At 48.3% G+C, this 20,581-nt stretch overlaps 2 protein-coding genes across 2 annotated transcripts; one reads left to right on the top strand and one right to left on the bottom strand.

The window, feature by feature from the left end:
• The first annotated feature begins 3,979 nt into the window (after positions 1-3,979).
• On the top strand, positions 3,980-8,654 carry LOC120661351 (two-component response regulator-like PRR95). The gene is made up of 7 exons (XM_039940183.1): positions 3,980-4,305; positions 5,192-5,353; positions 5,454-5,584; positions 5,719-5,871; positions 6,523-6,971; positions 7,356-8,043; positions 8,131-8,654. The coding sequence occupies exons 1-7, from the start codon at positions 4,110-4,112 to the stop codon at positions 8,221-8,223; spliced, it is 1,872 nt and encodes a 623-aa protein (XP_039796117.1). The 5' UTR covers positions 3,980-4,109; the 3' UTR covers positions 8,224-8,654.
• A 7,369-nt stretch (positions 8,655-16,023) lies between these two features.
• On the bottom strand, positions 16,024-16,786 carry LOC120662783 (protein SHI RELATED SEQUENCE 2-like). The gene is made up of 2 exons (XM_039941860.1): positions 16,387-16,786; positions 16,024-16,295 (listed from the first exon to the last, which is right to left on the bottom strand). Exons 1-2 carry the CDS (start codon positions 16,784-16,786, stop codon positions 16,024-16,026), a joined length of 672 nt encoding a protein of 223 aa, XP_039797794.1.
• Between the last annotated feature and the right edge of the window lie 3,795 nt (positions 16,787-20,581).

Genomic DNA, 20,581 nt, shown 5'->3' with positions numbered 1-20,581 from the left:
ATTAACTGATTTAACAAAACACAACCTACTATATCAAAGTCATCTTCCCTCTAATGACATATAGTGGTTCAAGATCCATAATCACTAAAATTCTAGTGAGCTTTAGCATCACGGCTAGAAAAGTAGTGATACAGGTAAATAACAAATTACTAATCACATCTCTATGCGACTCTTGTTTGTTGGGTGGCATCCAATGCCCCGGCCCCAACCCTATGCCTTAAAGCCCAAAACTGTTTTGATAGCTTTGCTGAGTAAACCAATACTATGCTTGTGAATGTCCGACATCCACCCTATACAAAAGTGATAGCTGAGGGTACTCTATTTTGGTAAACCTACCACACAACGATCAAAATTTATAGGTGCAGCTATTGGTAAAAGGCATGAAAAACTCAACCTTTTCTGAGGGAAGCTATTCTATCATGATTAAATCATCCACCATATATAAAAGCATGAAAGAATAGTATGACAGGAAAATAAACATCACAAGCATATAATCATATTATATTGTGAATAGTATGGCCTCTTGCATCACAATGAGCTCCATCGCCATGGCTCCAAGGTGACCTCCATTGCCATCCGTCCTGTCTTGTGGTGATCATCATCGCCATCATGATTGAAGCCTCCATGAAAAGATGCTAAGCTACTACATCTAATAACTAGTGAAATAATTACATGAGGATTCAAACATCACAAGTCGACACGCAGGTCGTTATACAATAATGGTGCAACCTCAACCCGGTTGTGTTAACTTGCGACACGCAGGCCGCACAAATCATCACATACATCATCACATGACATTGAGGCCATACCATTCACATCACACCCTGCAAAAACAAGTTAGGCGTACGACGTGTTCTACCAAAGTAGCGCTTGGGAAGCCGCCACAGAATTACACAGATCGCATCTATGGAATCCCTATGAAAATCTCATCAGAGTGATCTCATCACGTCAAATCCGAGCCTATCATAATGCCTCAATTTTCACTAGGTCAATCACCTTGACCGTGCAAACTTTGCATTTGAGAAGACTGCATCTACACATGACCTCGATCTGTTGGTTCAATCTGCTGACTATGCACACAGTTAGTCCCGATGGTGATTCCAGCCGGTAGGGACATGTCGTATGCATAACAGAGAAAGAACACAAACTAATCTTTTGTCACATGCCGCGCAATCAACTCGCTCCAGCTTTAACCCCTTATGACCAATTGATCTAATCAAACCGTACAAAAGTAATAGATCCAATCTACTACAACAACATATCACCTATATGCAAAAGATCCAGACCAAAAACTACGCAAGATGGCTCTGATACCACTGTTGGTAAACGGGTAGACTACGCTAGCATCACTACCGCATATACCCAAGATACTTGCGAGTAGAAGATCATAGATCGTTACCACTAGACGCGCAGCGCAGCGGAAGAAGTCGCGCGTCGATGTAGAGGAAGTAGTCGATCACGTCCCACGAACCGAGCTCCTCCGTACTTGATCCCAGCAGCCGATCAGCGCAGTAGTGCCTCCACGGAGTCCACACGTACGGGGATGAAACGCCGGGCGTCGATGTGCTAGCACCGCACGCACGGCAAGGGCGGCGGCCGAGAGAGAGGGAGGGGCGGCGGCTAGGGAGGTGGCGCAGCTTAGGGTTTCGCCCCCCTAGCCCCTCCCTCGTATATATAGGGCGTACTAATGAGCTTTTATCTCATAGACTCATTAGTAACTATAATCCCTCTTGAATCAATATTTTTTTAGACCTTTAAACCGTATTATGATGATAGTCTCTTGGACATATCAACAACAATCGACGCCCCACGTCGGAGCCCGCGATACCTTGGAGACCCAGAAACAGAGAGAGATCTAGCGGGCGAGAAGAGCCAGACGACGCCGAGCTGCTTTCGGATAGAGACTCCACGCCCGCGGCGTTGTCTCCTCGGCCGCCCACTGGCCGCCTGCCTGGCCGCGGGTTATCCGCCGCCCGCCTCCGGCCAATTGTCCGCCGTCGGAGTGCGACTCTTCGCCGGAGGCAAAATATCTTCGCTTTTTCGGAGATCGGGGTCGGGGGAGAAAATATCTAGCCGCAGTGCGCGCGTCTCGGTTCCCCGTCAAGTGATTACGAGCGAGTGGATGAGGATTACAGCTAGTGGTGTCCATGACTTTGCATGGAGCTCTTCGTGGTCGTGGCGCGGGCTCGAGAGTGCGGTGGGATAGAATCTTGTTTCGTGGATGGTAGTGTTCTGGAAGCATTGCGCCACCGTGCTAGCCCGTGAGCGCTGGTGTTTCCTGTTGGGATTATTCCTTTTTCTACTATGTTGATGCGACGGGCAAATGTCCTCCATTCTTTTTCGCGGTCGTCTCTTCACCACCGCAGGGATGCACCTTTTCGTAGTTTGCTTGCTAGCTGCCGCACTTGACAAATGCCATTTCGCATGAGATAACAAGGATTGGGATTTTCAAAGGTCTATGTTACGCTATCGGTTAGTCTAGTTGAGCTCTAAATTAAGTTTTGGCTTGTCTTAGTTCTAATTATTTGAATCGGTTCAATCAAAAAGGGTTTAGGATACCTCTTTTTTCTTTATTATTAGTGGTAAGTTTTCAATGGCGATTTCCAAATTAGTGGCAAATTTAGGTTACCTCTTTCTTCTTTATTCAACAAGGGTTTTTCCCATTTTCAGAAAACTAAAACAAGGATCTGTAGCAAGCGCAGGTACTCAGTCTTCTATAGAGATAAAGTCATAGCACCATACTCTACTTTAAAATGGTTAACACTCCTACATTCACAAACTTGGCATTGGCCCTGCTCCATAAGCCTGGCAGTGTTTGATATGGAGTGTAAAAAATTTCGCGAAAATTTTTTGACCTTTGACCACTAATTTAGAATATTAAATGAAGTCTAATTACAAAATCACATCCACAACTCCTCATGTAAATCGCGAGACGAATCTAATGGGGGTATTCGATCGTGTGATTAGAGAATGATTACTGTAGTAACACTGTAGCAAATCATCAATTAATTACCGTCACTAGATTCGTCTCAAAAAGTTACACACATCTCTGAAAAGATTTTGCAAATAGACTTTATTTAATATTTCATATATACGAGATTCTCTTTTTGAAAAAATATCCCTCCGTAGAAACCAAACACGCCCCAGGTCAGCAAATTTTAAGTTGACAAAAAGCTGGTGGAGAAAAAAAAAAAGATCGGAGGGCTCGAGTAGAAGTTCAGCGACATCGGTAGTTACATGCGACACACGCAAACAACACAAAATCCATGAAAAAAAGCTATCGCCCCAGCCACTCAAACGAGCCAAACAGATAGTATCGCGAAAACCATTTTTTTCGCGACGTGTTGAGCAGCCAAATCAACACCAACCACGAGTACATCCAGCACAGGCGCAAGATATTATCACCCGCGCCGCGAGGCGAAACGTCAACCACCAGTGCGTACCTGACACCCGCGAGAGAAAAAAAAACATAACCCACCAGCCCGCCTCTCCACCACAAGTCCACAACCGCACGATCCACCGAGGCGGGGGGGCCACCCGTCCTCGGCCACACGATCCCCCCTTCCCGGCCTCTCGTCCCACCACGTGTCGCTGTCCCAGCCGTAGATCTGGCCCTTTAGCTCCGGGCCTACCACGTGTCCCTTCCGCGCCGGAAAATATCGGCTCCCGCCCCCGCGCCGGGGCAAATATCCCAACCCCACTGACCAGGCTCCCGCCACGTCATCGCGGGGCCACGGGAGTTCGTGGGTCCTTGGGTCCAACCGCGCGGGCTACAGATAACAGATCGATCACCTGACGTGGCGGCCGCGCCCACCGGTCGAGTGACCGCAGATATTTCACGGGCCCGCGGGAGCTCGCGCGCCCACCTGCCACCGCCTCCCGCATCCACTGGTCAGCGGGACCAGCGAGTGCATGGTCCACTTGTCTGTGGAACGGGTCGTGTGTATGTATATAGCCCGCGGCGCTTCGGCTTTGTCGTTCTCTCAAGCATTTGATTTCGCAGCCCACCAATTCCGGTCTCTTCCAACTCCCAAGTTCCAAGTGGCGAGCGCGAGAACGGGGAGAAGTGGTTGTCTGAATCCACTCCGGCGAGGATTGAGGAGGCGGGAATGGGGGAAGGAGCGGATGAGGCGTTGAAGGTGGTGGATTTGGAGGACGGGGAGGGGGAGGAGGAGGCTGCAGCGGCGGGGTCGAGCAGGGAGACGCGGATGCTGCCCAGGATGCCGGTGCGGGTGCTGCTCGCCGAGGGAGACGACTCCACGCGCCACGTCATCTCCGCGCTGCTCCGCAAGTGCGGCTACCGAGGTGCGCCACCGCCTCCGCGCGCGAATCGACTCGCTTGATTGCCTGTGCCTAGGGTTAGTTTGGGATTTAAGTGCAGCTGGCCGGTAATCAGACTGCTACGATGGTGAGCTGGGTCGTCTCTCGTCTGTGGAATGGAGTTTGCTGGTACGTTTAGAGAAAATGAAGTTGCTGGTATTGATTTGTTGGGACCGAATCCATGTGCTGATTGGCCTGGGGTGGAAAAGTCGCCAATTCTGGGAAGCACCCGTGCTTCTGGGCAGTAAATTTGGGTTGTCGCTTCTTATTTCACCGTGTTAAGCAAGTCATGGTAGGGTGCTTGCTGATGGCGCGCCTCTTTCCGCTAGACATTTTTTTTTGTCAGGCAGAATTTCAAAAAAAAAAAGTCAGTCAGCAATTGTGGTTTCTATTTGACAGTGATTTTGAAGATACTGGATAGTTTTACCTCCCTGCCTGAATCTTCTAGGTTATCTGCTGGCCTGCTGTTGTGTCGCAGTTGATGAATGCTAAAAAGAGCATTGATGTCTTACTACCATACTGATGCGACTTGGTGTAATGCCGCCACCTGCTCATTAGGACACTGCTTAAAATTCACATGAGCCCAGTATCAAATAGAACAATAACTATCACTACCTTCTTGATTGAGGACACCTGCTGCTCAAATTATATTCTTGAAAGGTAAAATTGTTAAATTTTCTACTACCACAATTGCTTAGCATGGTTTGAATTGTGGTTGGAGTCAACGATCTTTTGATAACAACCAACTTTTTTATGTAATTTACATTAATACTTGCACTATTGAGTTTGTTCTGGTAACACACTAGCACCTTTTTTATAATTCAGGAATGGTATTTTGCATCAGCCTTATGCATCGCATTTATTCATGCAGTTGCTGCGGCCTCTGATGGTGTGAAGGCGTGGGACACACTGCAGGAAAAATCATTCAACATAGACCTTGTTTTAACTGAAGTTGATTTGCCTTTGATGTCTGGTTTCCTCCTGTTATCCACAATCATGGAGCATGATGCGTCCAAGAACATCCCCGTTATAAGTATGTCCTAAATAGCTAAATATATGCCACTCAACTCATGTTCTATCTCTTCTTTTAAACTTCACAACTAATCCGAATGTTGTCTTTGTTTGTTATCCAGTGATGTCCTCGCACGATTCAGTAAGCATGGTTTTCAAATGCATGCTCAAGGGTGCAGCAGATTTCCTTGTCAAGCCGATAAGAAAGAATGAGTTAAGGAACTTATGGCAGCACGTTTGGAGAAAACAACTGGTAAGATGACATATCTGTTTCTTCTCAGTATGACTACATATCTCTTGCTTTATGCATCCATTACCCATACCTAGATTTAGTGCTTGTCATGAGATTTATTAAGTATCGCTAAATTTCTCTTACCTTATTTGCAGGCAAATGGTGGGCCTGATGTGCAGCATATACAGCACGAAGAGAATCTTGCAGAAAGAATTGAACAGAAGATTGCTGTGACAAAAGTTGATAATTTGAACAAAGATGGGGCCTGTAAAGATAGAGAATGCAGTGAACAAGAAAGTGATGCTCAAGTAAGTTTTAAAACCAGTGAACAGAATGATGTCTAGATGACCGAGTCCCACTAATGGTAGCCTAGATTTTCCGAGCGACTCGTAAAATGTTATTGTGAGTTACATATGGCATTTGCACTCGTTCATTTTACTTTGCCCAGTCAGGATCGAACGACTATATTTCCATCACCTGATATTTGGTCCAAAGGCAGTTTCATTACCCACACCGTATAGCTGGTACTAGGCATGTCAGAGGTGTTATTTAACCATTTGGATCGTTGTTGATGTTAGGAAACTAATTTATAAATTTTCCGAGTCAGGTGGGTAATGGAACTGTTTGTTGAATGAGAGTAATATTTCTTATTGGCGAAGTTTCACAGTTCGGTCCTTTTGGGCATGGTAAAATGAAGTGCATCTGCCAAATATTAACGTAAGTATCTTTTAGCTGCTTGCAGGATCATAATCTGGTAGACACGCGTAGTTTTTGTTGAACGGACCTTTTTAAAGTTAGGTTGTTGATGTGCCAGTAAATCAATTTTGCAATATTTGTCAAGAAGTCCATGCTTCATAGTCCTTTCAAATTTTGTTGATGGGCTGTCATTCTTTTTACCAAACTTAGATATCTTTCTTCACCCTGTTCTTCATGGACTGAATTTGGTACCTCTTATGCAGAGTTCTTGCACAAGGTCAGAGCTGGAGGCTGAAAGTAAGCAAACTAACAATATTTTGGAGTATAAGCAACCAACTGAAAGGCAATTCTTTATTCCTAGCCACAAGAACGGCAAGTTAAGTGGACAGACCAAACTTAGAAGTAATAACTTGATTCCAACAAGAGAAGATTATTTATCACCAAAGAAAAGGGCATGTTTGAATGATAATCATTTTGAGAAATCTTCCAGAGATATTGAGGTAGTCCACATTATTGACAATCAACAGAAGCATGACATGCAGAGGGAGGTGGATACTATGAGAACAACATCTACTGGAAATGACGAGAAGGGCTCCATTCCAGCACACCTGTTGGAACTATCTCTCAGAAGAACTGACTATGGTAAATTAGAGAACCAGGAGAAAAATGATAGAAGAATGCTGAATCATTCTACTTCGTCTGCATTCTCCTTGTAAGTGATCCTTTCTTTGGCTTGTCATATTAGCAATTCTTTTTCATGTCTAGTTACAGGTCAGAACACAAATCCGGTGGTTATTTTCATGTCCGAACTGTTTTGGTACTAGCGTACATATAGGCTAACAGAATTTTTTCTGATCATTTTAGCATTTCATCATTTCTTTTCCAAACCTGTCTAAGAGACTACAGTTAACGTTGACTTGCCATGATATGATATTGAAGCATAAAAGGTGAAACTATTGTAGCCACAAACACAAAGATATGGAACTTCAAGTTCCCTTATTACTGTAACTTACTGCATGATTTGCTTGCTTTCACGGTTCCACAAGAGTAAAAATGTCAATATGAGATCTTACAGTTGGAAATATCTTGTTGACAGGTATAACTGTAGGACTGCGTCCACATTAGGAAATGCTGGCGATGGTCAGTTATGTAGCACCTCAGAAACACAAGCGGACGTGGAAAACAAAAATGGAGATTCGGCAGCCCCCTCTCATGACATTACTGAAACAAATCGTCCTATTAGAGTTGTACCATTTCCTGTCCCTGTTCAAGGTCTCACATTTGATGGGCAGCCATTCTGGAATGGTACACCAGTGGCATCCCTATTCTACTCACAGTCCGCTCCTCCCATTTGGAATAGCAAAACATCCATGTGGCAAGAATCAACCCCACAAGCAACCCCAGTGCAGAAGTCACAACAGAATGAGCCAAATGAAATGGGCCCTAAGCCAGTTCAAAGTGCAGAGGAACAATCTCAGAGAAGTCATCCTAGTTCCAATGGGAAGCAACTGCGTGTTGAAATTCCTAAAGATGAGGCACGGCATGTTTCTCCTATGACTGGTGAAAGCGGAACTAGCACCGTGCTTGACAGCGCTAGAAATACTCTCAGCGTCAGCGGCTGTGACAGCAATTCCAACCGGATCCCTGCCCCTACTGAATCGTCCAACACATTTCAGGGTGTTCCTGAAACCCCAAGTGCTGAAGGTTCACGTCACCTGAGCCAGAGAGAGGCTGCACTGAACAAATTCCGGCTAAAGAGGAAGGATAGGTGCTTTGAGAAGAAGGTAGGCAACTAATTGCACATTATTAATTAAATCCAATTATTGATGTCACCTACGAGGTTTGGTTTACACCTTTACACGCTTTCGCAGGTTCGGTACCAGAGCAGGAAATTACTCGCAGAGCAGCGGCCACGGGTCAAGGGCCAGTTTGTTCGTCAAGATCATAGCATCCAAGGAAGTTGAGGATGCTGCCACCACTGGTGACTACCACACTGCGGATATAATGATCGTCAGTGTCAGATTTTGCTGAAGAGTTGGAAGCAATCACACTGAGTACTGTTTGCCTTGTAATTTGATAAAGCTTGTACGATATATGTATGTATAGGCTAACTCTGTTATTTTCATAGGTTAGGCACAGGACCTGGTACGACTTAGGGTTTGTCACTAGGCGTTAGAAAATACACTGGAATGCTTTGTTTCAGGTCAAAGATAAGATGTATCTCTTCCGTAGCACGTCTTTGCTATAAAACCTTGTAACTAACTAGTCATCTTGTTTGATGTTCCGGATAGAGGTTGTGTGAATTGTGAAGGATGTCCAGACTCCAGAGACATGCCCATTTCTGTGCAGTTTGATACAATAAACGTTGTTGGTCCGGTGATCAAGTTCCTGCCAATGCTCTCTTGCCCAGAGTATTATTGTGAAATTTCCTAAGACAAAATGAAGTTCTGTTTTGAAATGGAGTGGTGTTTTTATGATTAGATCCATGTATCATGAGTTGCCTGGTTACTAATCAGTGGAGTTACGTCTGATTTGGACGGAACGTCTTTTTCTTGGCCTCTTCTGGTACGGAGTATCAGAGATCAGGCCACGCCACACAGCCACTGGCAAGCTCAAGTCAAGAGCGCCACGCACACCCGTAAGCGGGCTTTGCTAACCCTGGGCCGTCACCACGACCACACCACGGACCAGCCCATTTGTCCTTTTTGGTGGGCCAAAACTGATTTATACACATCTTTTTTTATTTTCTTTTCGAATCCCAGTTAGCTTTCGTTTGCTTCTCCTGAAATATGATGAAGTGAAACATAGCAGAGCTAATAAAAAAGGCAACATATTCTATGCAAACCAGCCATCTTGTGGAAACTATGAAAACTACAATCAAAACCACATGATCCTCATCCAAGGGCTAGGAGAAGAGGTGTGTTGTTTTAGCACTTAACCCCTCCCACCATTAGCCCAAATAATCACACTTTTTGTGGATAACCCCTTGCACCTCATCCCCTCCGGCGCCCAGCCCCCTCCCCTGTTTCTCCCCGAACCTGCGCCGCACCACATCCGCCTCCAGCGCCTCGCCGCTCCGTCGTCCGCGGACCAAAACGGGGCGCCTCCCATGGAGGTCTAAGGATCATCGGTCAGACAATGATCCTCGCTTCGAAGCTGAATTGGCAGTTTGGCACATCATGAGCCATCCGTCCAGTCCATGGATCTACCACACGCACGGTGGAATGGATGGATCCGATTACCACTTTACCAGACGCACATGCAGCCGATTGCGTATCCCTATCAGCAGTTATCACCCGGGGTCAAAGGCCGATATCCAGGAACTTGATTCACTGTTGAGACTCAGATGGAGCAACGCATGCGTAGTCCTTTATCTTCAGACTCATCCACGACGACATCTCCTTGGCCAGGATCTCGCGCTCCTACAGGAAGATTGGCAGCGCCTCCATCGTGGACGATAGCAGGAAGGTGACAGGAAGGCGAAGAGGCCCACGCGCTCCGCCAGCGTGTCCTCGCCGAGGTCGTAGAAGATGGTGCCTAGCGGAGGACGGATCGGAGCTCCGCTGGACCTTGACGGCGGAGGGGCCTTAGACCTCCATAGGCGGCGCCCCGTTCTGGTCCACGGCCGACGGAGCGCATAGGTGCTGGAGGCGGATGAGGTGCGGCGTAGGTTCGGGGAGAAACAGGGGAGGGGGCTGGGCGCCGGAGGGGATGAGGTGCAGGGGTTATCCACAAAAAGTGTGATTATTTGAGCTAATGGTGGGAGGGGTTAAGTGCTAAAACAACCCACCTCTTCTCCTAGCCCTTGGATGAGGATCTTATGGCTTTGATTGTAGTTTCCATAGTTTCCACAAGATGGCTGGTTTGCATAAGATATGTTGCCAATAAAAAAACGCTTGCTAGGCCCGTGATTATAAATTGAAGATTTGCAGTATATCACCGTCATCTGTAAAAAAGGGAACCAACTATATGGATGATGCAACTGCCTCCAATATACAATTTGGCCTGCTGTAAAATGCATAAAGCCAGTCGCTAGAGAAGAACCTAACTATGATCTAGAGAAAGTGATAAATATTTACTGACATAAATTACACAGGTACCTTGTCGAGCATTTTTTTCAAGTTTTTTACCCCCTGGACAGGGCTGAATCGGCTGATAAGGGAGCCCAACGCACAACTGAAGTTCATTCAGGGGTAAAAAAAAATTATGAATTTAGATGACGATCTCTGCAAATTAACAGAATCTGAACTTTTCTTTTTCTTCTGCAGACCGGATTCCACTTCCATGGCAAGTTGGCAAGTGGTCGGCACAAAAGCTTCCCGGGAACTGGGGGTCGGATTCCATTGTATCCATCGCTCGCTACTTCTCCTTCCAACAAGATCCGACAGCCGCTGCGATACTGGTCGGAGAAGAACCCGACTCTGTATTCTTAAAAAAAGAGGGGAAGCAGAACCAAGTCAAGATGATATGGGTCGCCCCTTCTTCTTGCGCCAAAGATCTTATCATTTCCGAAGGAACTGGGGCTACATTTCTTTTCAATTTCCATTCAAGAGTTTCTATCTGTTTCCACGCCCTTTTTTTGAGACCTCGAAACGTGAAATGGACAAATTCCTTCTCTTAGGAACACATACAAGAAAAAGGATAATAGTAGCCCTCCCATTAACTACTTCATTTTCATTTATGAATTTCATAGTAATAGAAATTCATGTTCTACCGAGACAGAATTTCGAACTTGCTATCCTCTTGCCTAATAGGCAAAGATTGACCTTACGACCCCACAGGCACGGGCCGGCATCCGGCGCGGGAGCGCGTTCTCCTTCTCTTTCCCGCTATTCTGTTTTTGTCTGACCCAGTTCGCATGTGGTTTATTTTTTGGCCTAGTTTGTTGTTGCCAGCGTGGCATGTTATGTGTGTCATTAGTTCATTTTTTACAGCCCAGATTTTTGGATATTAGAAATTGGAAATATATGGGGTCCACAAATATCAAGCTCTCCAAACCACAGACAGGGACGGCGGTGGATTTTTAAAATCTATGCCTTCTTTTCCCGCTCCCTCATCTGGCCTTTTCGTTTTCCCTCTCATCTCATCTGGCCTTTTCGTCTCCCTCTCTCCTTCACGAGTCAGGGTGTTCTGGAATTTTTTTAGGTTCGACTCCATGACTATATACTTTTATATAATGGGTTTTTACTATATACTAAGGATGACCTGCCATACTGATTAGAGTCAGTCACGTAATACTGGCATACTCGTCCTAACTGGTTAGGGTCAGTCACGTCATACTGTCACACTCGGCCCAACAAGTTAGGGTGCTCTGGATTTTTAAGGGTTCTACTCCATGACCATATACTTTTGTATAATGGGTTTTAACTATATACTAATAGTGACATGCTATACTGATTAGGGTCAGTCACGTAGTACTGCCATTCTAGTCCTAACTGGTTAGGGTCAGTCACGTAATACTACCATTCTCGTCCTAACTGGTTAGGATCAGTCACGTCATACTGTCATACTCGGCCCAACGAGTTAGGGTGCTCTGGATTTTAAGGGTTCTACTTCATGATCATATACTTTTTGTATAATGGGTTTTAATTATATACTAATGATGACATGCTATACTGATTAGGGTCAGTCACGTAGTACTACCATTCTCGTCCTAACTGGTTAGGGTCAGTCACATAATACTGTCATTCTCGTCCTAACTGGTTAGGGTCAGTCACGTCATACTGTCATACTCGGCCCAACGAGTTATGGTGCTCTGGATTTTTAAGGGTTCTACTCCATGACCATATATTTTTTTGTATAATGAGTTTTAACTATATACTAATAGTGACATGCTATACTAATTAGGGTCAATCACGTAGTACTGCCATTCTCGTCCTAACTGGTTAGGGTCAGTCACGTAATACTGTCATTCTCGTCCTGGTTAGGGTCAGTCACGCCATATTGTCATACTCGGCCCAACGAGTTAGGGTGCTCTGGATTTTTAAGGGTTCTACTCCATGACCATATACTTTTGTATAATGGGTTTTTTCTATATACTAAGGATGACCTGCCATACTGATTAGGGTCAGTCACGTAATACTAGCATTCTCGTCCTAACTGATTAGGGTCAGTCACGTCATACTGTCATACTCAGCCCAACGAGTTAGGATGTGTGGGGAGTGGTTGGTGCAGATACAGCTGGATCTTTTCTCCCATTAACTGTTTTAGGAATGTGATGGATCTATTTTTTTTCCAAAATGCAAATTATATGCTATTTTGTTACACCAAAAAATGCAAAATTTATTATTTATTCATACAAATTATAACAAATAAATTTTTTGAAAATAAATATATCTCGTTTAAAGATTTACACCTAAGTTCATAAAAATTGGTCACATAACTTATACATATAGCACAAATCCACTAACGTTTTACCATCATATATATAAACAAGTTATTTACCTAAGTTATTTGCCTTATTTTTTGCAAAGTTTTCTTATTCAAACTTTTTTACTGTAAAAACTTGCGTACCTATTTTTTGCTTTTTACAAAATAGTTATACACATAAGTTTTGTAATTACTTTGTAAAAACTTGCGTACCTATTTTTCTCTACGCACTTATATATGATAATGCTATGTCAGCCAGCAAGTTGTTTCAATATCATCAGTGTTATCGTTTTATATATTAAACTTATGCAAAAAGATGTAATAACTTATCCAGAAAGAAAAAATTTGTATATAACTTTTATTCGAACATATTTAGATATATAACTTCATGCTAGATACGCAGAACAGTGAACGATTGATATAAAAATTTGTATGCACAACTTTTTTCTTATAACCCACAATAACTTTTGCTAGTGCATCCAAAAAAAATAGAAATTTATGTATATAACTTTTTTCGAACATATTTATATATATAACTTATGCTAGATACGCAGAACAGCGAACGATTAATATAAAAATTTGTATACATAACTTTTTGTTATAACCCATATTTAACTTTTTGCAGTGCATCCATGAAAAAATAGAAACTTATGTATATAACTTTTTGTTCGAACATATTTAGATATACTCTTATTACTATCCGCTGTGGGGAAGGAGCGCTGAGAGGCACCGGTGCACGCCGGCTCGACACGTGTCCCTAGAGAGGACACCCGACGCGGCGCGTGGATTCGTCGTCCGGTCCTGTTGCCGCACCGCCTGGCTCTTCTCGCCCTCTGCATGTGGGGCTGCCTACTGCCGCACCGCCTCTGCTGTGCGTGGGACACGCTGGGCTCTCCTCTCTCCGTCTCCACGGGACAGCGCCCATCCCACTGCGCCTCCTTTTCGCTTTCGTTTTCCTCTCGTGGAGGCGGCATAGGGTTGCTGTGCTCCAGTACCGCCGCTGGGGCACGATGTCGGAGGAGCCGCGCTAGCCGAGCTCAAGCTCGCCCATGGCCTCCCCATCGCCGGCCAACACCAGCCACCGTAGCTGCCGCTGCCGGCCTGCCGCCGTAGAGGAGGGCTCGGGCCCGAGCTCGAGTCCGCCAGAGGGAGGGAGTGGCGCGCCAGCCAAGGAAGGGGCCGAGCTTGAAGCAGAGAAGGGGCCACCGCCCGCCGCTCTGTCGCGCCCTCCTACGCGGGAGCCACCGTCTTGCCCGCGGTGGCTGCCTGCCGCGCCCGCCGTTGCGCCCTCCCTTGCTCGCGGCGAGCGAGGAAGGCAGTCGGCGTGGGAGAAGGCCCTCGCGGAGCCACGCCGGCCGCGCTTGGGTGCCGTCGTGCCTGCAGGCCCCTGCGTGCCTCCACGGCGGAGAGCCCATGGCATCCCCGTCGCCGGCCAACCCCAGCCGCCGTAGCTGCCGCCGCCGCCGTAGAGGAGGGCTCGGGCCCGAGCTCGAGTCCGCCGGAGGAAGGGAGTGGCGCGCCGGCCAGAGAAGAGGCCGAGCTCGAAGCAGAGAAGGGGCCACCGCCCGCCGCTCCGTTGCGCCCACCTGCACGCGGTGGCTGCCCGCGGCGCCTGCTGCTGCGCCCTCCCTTGCTCGCGGCGAGCAAGGATGGCAGTCGGCACGGGAGGAGGCCCTCGCGGAGCCACATCGCCAGCGCTTGGGCGCCGCCATGCCTGCAGGCCCCCGCGTGCCTCCACGGCGAGTCGGCTGTGAGGCAGAGAAGGTCCACCACGCCCCTCCACAGAGCAGCCGACGCGCGCGGGGAAGAGGAGGCCGAGGTTGCTCCCCCGCCGCCACCGCTCGCTGGACGCCGCCACCGCCCGCCGCGCCGTGCCGCCAGAGCCCCGCCGCCCGAGCTCCGCCCGCAGGGGAAGGGGGAGGGAGGGAAGGAGGGGGACGCCCGACGCCGCCGCAGATCCACGCCGTGGAGCAAGGACCGACGCGCGCCGACCCGCCCCGTCGCAGCTCCGTTCGCCGCCGCAGCTCCGCACACCTCCGCCGTGGCCGCGGCGCCCTCCCCGCCACCTTCCCCTGCTCGCCATGCCGCCGCGAGGCACGCCGCGCACGGCCGCCGGCTCGCCACGCCGCCGCGACCCGCCCGCGCGTCGTGCACCGGGGCAGGCCGGGGCCACCAGCGGCCTGCGCGCCCCCGCCTGGGCCGGGACGGGTGGCCGGCCGGACGCCCGCGCACGGAGCGCCGCCTTGCTGCCGTGGCCACCCCGCCGCGGCCCGCACGCCATGGCCGCCGTCGACGAGGGGGCTGTGGCCGCGCTCGAGGGGGGCAGTGGCCTCCACCGCCATGACCCCGTCGGAGGAGCCGGCGGAGAGGGGCCGCGGCCGCCGCGCGCGCATGTGGAGGTGCGGACGCCCGCACGCGCGCTGGGCTTGCGGCGGCGCGGCTCGCTGGAGACGAAGAAGCAAACCGGGCGCGGCGGAGCGCGCTGCTGTCCTAGTATAACTTATGGTACATACGCAGAACAATGAACGATTTATATAAAAATTTGTCTACCCAACTTTTTCCTATAACCTATATATGTAACTTTCTACTGCATCTTGGAAAAATGGAAAATAATTTTTCGGTTTGAATATAACTTTTATTTCACTTCCCCCACCCAAAATACTACTCCCTCTTTTCCCACGTTCCTGAAAAAAATTATGCGACCTGAAAGATAATTGTGCTCACGGCCAACAAGGGGAAGGACTCGCACAGTGAAAGGAGAAGGAAAATGACGTAGACCCTTGCGGCCAGTCCGAAAAGTTAAAGGGAATTGAGTGGATGCCCAAAATAAAATATGTTAGGTTGTCCGATCGTGTGCTAGCTTTCCTGCTGGCGCGCACGCGCGAATTAGCATTGCCCAACTGGGGGTGGAGCTTCAATACGTATCCTGGCGTTTGATGGACCGAGGTCAGGCGTCATCCTTCTCCAAATCTCCAATCCGTCAATCGCCTCGATACGCTGGATCGGCTCCTCGCGATGGTTGGTGCTGGTTGCTCCTCGATCGAGTTACACTATCCTGAGATAAAGTGAACTATTTCGTTTGGACAGTTCTCAAACCGTGATGGTGCATTACGCGTGTAGCCAACTTTACTTAGATGGCAAGATCAATAGCGAAATTCGATCGAAAGCACATGCAAACTGAATTCTCTCCGGTTCACACCCTCTGCACTTGCAAAAACTGTTATTGCAGGTGCTCATCGCAAATTACGAAGGAATCGCCAATCGCCAGCGTAATCCTATCTCCCTTTCTATCCATTCCTGCCACTAATCGATAGAAAGCAAGATACCGATCGAGCGAATGCATGCCAAAGAGGGGGATCCAGGCAAAATGGCGTGGGTTTAATCCGCCTCGCGCCTCACAGCCTCAGCGTCAGATCCAGGCCGCCGCCGGCGGTGCTCCGCGATGACCCTTCGCTGCTCCCGCCCGTGTCCGTGGAGGCCGTGCTGCTGCTGCGAGGGCCGACGTCGTACAAGATTCCTCGGAACACGCGCCCGCCGATGGTGACGGTGGCGTGGTACGCGACCTCCGCACCATCAGGCCCCAGCCGCACGCGGCGGAACACGGCGTCCAAGCACACCCCATCCCGCGCGAACCTCCCCGGCGCCGCCGCCGCCGTCGGGTCATCAACTGCGCGCACGCGGCAGAGCAAGAAAGAGTGGAGGACAGGAGTTAGCAAGTGTAGAACGAGCCAATGCGGCGAGGTGCGGTGTGCATGTACCGGACGATGTGGAGGGGGTGGCGGCGGGCGCGCGGGGGCGCTTGTGGGGGTTGCAGCGGATCTCGACGGCCACGGTCGAGGCGGAGGCCGCGGGCGCGGCGAGCGCCCGCTGGTGGCGCTCGCTGCACGGGGACGCGGGGCCGGAGGACGAGGAGGGCCTCACGTGGGCGGGGCAGGCGAAGCCGCGGCCGCCGCAGCAGTGGCGGCAGCGACGGTGCGCGCAGCCCGCCTTGGCCAGGAGCCAGCAGTCCCGGCACCTGATGATCCCGCCGGCCAGCGTGCCACGCGGCGGCGGCGACGATGACGCGGCTCCACGCACAAGCTGCCGCTGCCGCTCCAAGCTCCCATCCGCGCTGGTGGCGGTGGAGAGGAAGGAGGCGGCGTCGGAGTCGGGGTGCATTGTCGACTGGGAGCGGGAGCTGGGAGGGGCGGCACGGCGAGGGCAGCGCTAGGCGCTAAGCATGAGAGGCCGGGCGACCAGCCGCGAATGGGACAGGGGAGTGAAGTGTACTCCTAGAATGGAGTGAACTCGGGGCTGGTCATGCACAGGGACACAGGGTTGGTCGTGCGGTTCTGGCCAAGATCAAACTGGTGCTTGGCCGCCGCTAATCCCATCTCTCTCTTTTTTTGTTGGGAAAAGAAGTAAGACCAAGTCTGATTTTATAAGTTTTAAGTTGTTAGTGTCTAATCACATCCTAATTAGCCTCATTAGATTCGTCTCGCGATTTACAGTCCATTTATGTAATGCGATTTATTTTTCGACTACATTTAGTACACCATGCAAGCGATTTACAAAATTTTTGTATTTTGGGTTTTAGATCTAAACAGGCCCAAACACACGCATCCAATGCCACAGTGAGTGCGTTCAATGCAAGGTTTTAAATCGCCGGCTAAGACATTTAGCGGCAGAGCTGTCGTTACGACGTTTAGCGGGCTATAGCCGGAATTTAGCGGGCTAAATGCCATAGCGGCCGCCCTTTCTAGAAGCTATAGCGGTCTATAGCGAAAGCTATAGCCGGCTATTTAAAACCTTGGTTCAATGGTGGAGCTCTCACCTCTGCGCTTCTGTCCGACTCCGATCCTCGGCTCTCGCCACCGCGCGTCGCGCCCTTTTTTTTTTGAAATATGCGTCTGTATTTCTAGTTTAGCAAAATATATAGTTGGAAATACGGATAGAGGCACGTACGGAAAGGATATAGTAACAGCTATGCCAACCAAAATTTTGCGGAAGACCCAAACAAAACAAAAATTACATTTATGCCCCTAAAACTTCCACGAGCCTCCTCAAGTCGTCCTCCTCGCCGCCATCCACCTCTACCGGAGAAGAAGACGAGCATCATCTTGAGCTGAAGAAGACCCATCGCACGCAGGTTTTGAAAGGAGTCGAAGTTGAAGTAGCCATCGGCGGTCGCGCATCGACCGGGGCCGCGCCCCGCCTCCTCCAGCTCCTGGATCTGAGCACGCCATTGACGACCTCCGTCGCCGAAGGAAGATCGGCCCAGATCCAGCCAACCACCATCCGTCATCCCTGCAGCTTGCTCCGTACCCTTAAGGAAGGAGACCAGCACCCACGTCACCTGAAGAAGACGAGGAAGCACCGGGCCCGACCTCCAGAGCAAAACGGGAACCGGACGCCCGGGAAGAAGTTTGCAGAATCATGACGATACGGTCATACGGAACTACGCCTGGGAAGCGCTTCCCAGTCCGATGGGATTGATGCCAATCGATGCGTTCCACCGTCGTCCACTACGGCTACCTGCGCTCCCCATCCTCAATTCCCATGCCTCCGGCCCCGCCCATCCAAGACAATGCAAAATTTAAAATTTCAAAACGACCATATTAAATATGTACGGCACATGCATAAAATATTAAATTTAGATGAAATATGAAGCTAATTGTATAATTAGCTTATAAATTATGAGAAAAATTAAATGAATCTAATTAAGCTATAATTGACACTAAATTATTACAATAAGTACTATAGTAAATATGTGTTAATGATGGATTAATTAGTTTTAAAAAATTCATCTCGTAATTTATGAGTTCTATAATTAATTTTATGATTAATTTATGTTTAATACTTCAAATTTGAAAAAAAAACTCTACATGATGCATATAAACAAGCCAAGTTTTCGTTCTCTGCTTCTGCTTCCACGAAGGGCACTGGGACACGAAAATATCATTGCTGCTGCTGCAATGCAAGGACGCGACAGATCCTGGGGGCTGCTGGAGAGGAGATGATGCCAGACTCGGGTCAATGGTGCCGCTGCAGGATCCAAGGCACAAGGCAGCACACTACTTGACAAGACGGAGCGGCAGAGAGGGCGTAGAGCCGGGACACAGAAGCACGCATACGACGTAGGTGAGGGCGAGGCCACGGCGACCAGCCATTGCACTTGCACCCATTGTTGTGCAAGATTTTACAGGATCCAACCATAGTTTGGGTGTGTTTAGATGAAATGCAAATTTTTTCGACGGAATCTTACTAATTTGAAGTACTAAATGAAGTTTATTTACAAAACATTTTGTACAGATGAGTTGTAAATCGCGAGACGAATCTAATGATGCTAATTAATCCATGATTAATCAATAATTAGCGGATGGTTACTGTAGCATCATTGTTACAAATCATAGATTAAGTAGGCTCATTAGATTCGTCTCGCGATTTACAGCTCATCCATGCAAAAAGTTTTATAAATAGACTTCATTTAGTACTCTATACATGTGTCGAAACATTCGATGTGACGTTTTTTTACATTTACGGGGTTTATGGGGTGGGAAGCCCAAATCTCGTCAGCTGATATTGCAATCTTTGATGTTGGTCACAGTCACTCATAACCTACGGTCTGCGGCTCTACGCCTCTGCCTGCTCTTCTACTACGGCTGTGTTTAGATCCTTGGAAAATGTGGAAGAAAAAGTCACATTGGTCACTGTAGAACACTGTAATATTTTTCATTTGTTTGTGGTAAATATTGTTCTACCATGACCTAACTAGGCTCAAAAGATTCGTCTCGCTACGTACATCAAAACTATGCAATTAGTTTTTTTATTTAACTACATTTAGTACTCCATGCATGGATCATTTGCTATATTTAATGTTTCAATGTGATAGGGGATGTGATGAAAAGTTTGGAAAATTTGGAAATTTTGTGGGATATAAGACGAGCTCCAACGGCTCCCTCCATACGGCCCCCCACCCTACGTAGGGGGTTTTGGGAGAGCGTGCGCTCCAACAGTTCCCGCTAAAGCTCCCCCATAAATGGAGGGAGTTGTAATCCCCCCTATACTCTAATCACACTATTTGTTTATGATAAAAAATTTATTTGAGTTCCGTAACATGATAATAATATATATTATGGTAGTACAAATACGGTATGATTTTTTTTATAATTTAAAAATGATAAATAAATGATTAATGAATGGGGTATAGTGTATAGGGGGAATGGTTGGAGAGGATGATTTATAGGGGAGGAATTTTTTGGAAAAAGGTAGTAAAATATAGTAGAAAGTACGTTTAGGGGGAGTTGGATGGGAAACCGTTGGAGATAGCCTAAACACACCCTACACCTTTACTATTGGGGAAGTCCGAGGCTCCGAGCGGCAAGTAGTAGGACTGTAGGAGGCTGAAGCAGAGGCAGACCACTAGACCATCATCGGTCGTCCATGGCAGCGCGCCATTGACTAGGCCACCGCAGCCCTCTAGCTCCAGGCCTCCTTGTGACCTTGTTGGCTCTGGCAGTGAGATTGCAATATCAGCACCATTTTGAAGTTGGGGGGAGGCTCTAGCCCCATGGGTAGCCGTAGCCCTGGATATAATTTTCCGAAACCAAAACCGGAATCCATCCGAGACCAAATTCGAAATAACCAATCTCTATTTCGAGTACCACTTTGAGAAATTCGAATTTATTTCGGATAATTCGATTATACATTTCTGGTATCTTAATTACCCAAACTATCTAAAGTCAATCGGCAGCCCAAAACTTAGCAATCAGACCTAGACAACTCAGTAGCCCACAACCAACCCTAGCCATTTTCTGACTGATTCGATTCCCTTCCCAGCATACAATTTCCCTGACCCCAACTTCCTCCCGACCCGACGGCGGCCGACTCGTAGTGCATCGTCGCCCTGCCCCCAGTGCGCGGCCATCGCCCGCTCGCCGCTCGCCGCTCGCCGCTCGCGACCTCGCATCGCGC

This window comes from Panicum virgatum, chromosome 2N, assembly GCF_016808335.1.
Source record: "Panicum virgatum strain AP13 chromosome 2N, P.virgatum_v5, whole genome shotgun sequence".
NCBI lineage: Eukaryota > Viridiplantae > Streptophyta > Magnoliopsida > Poales > Poaceae > Panicum > Panicum virgatum.
This window is presented reverse-complemented; position numbering and strand designations above follow the sequence as displayed.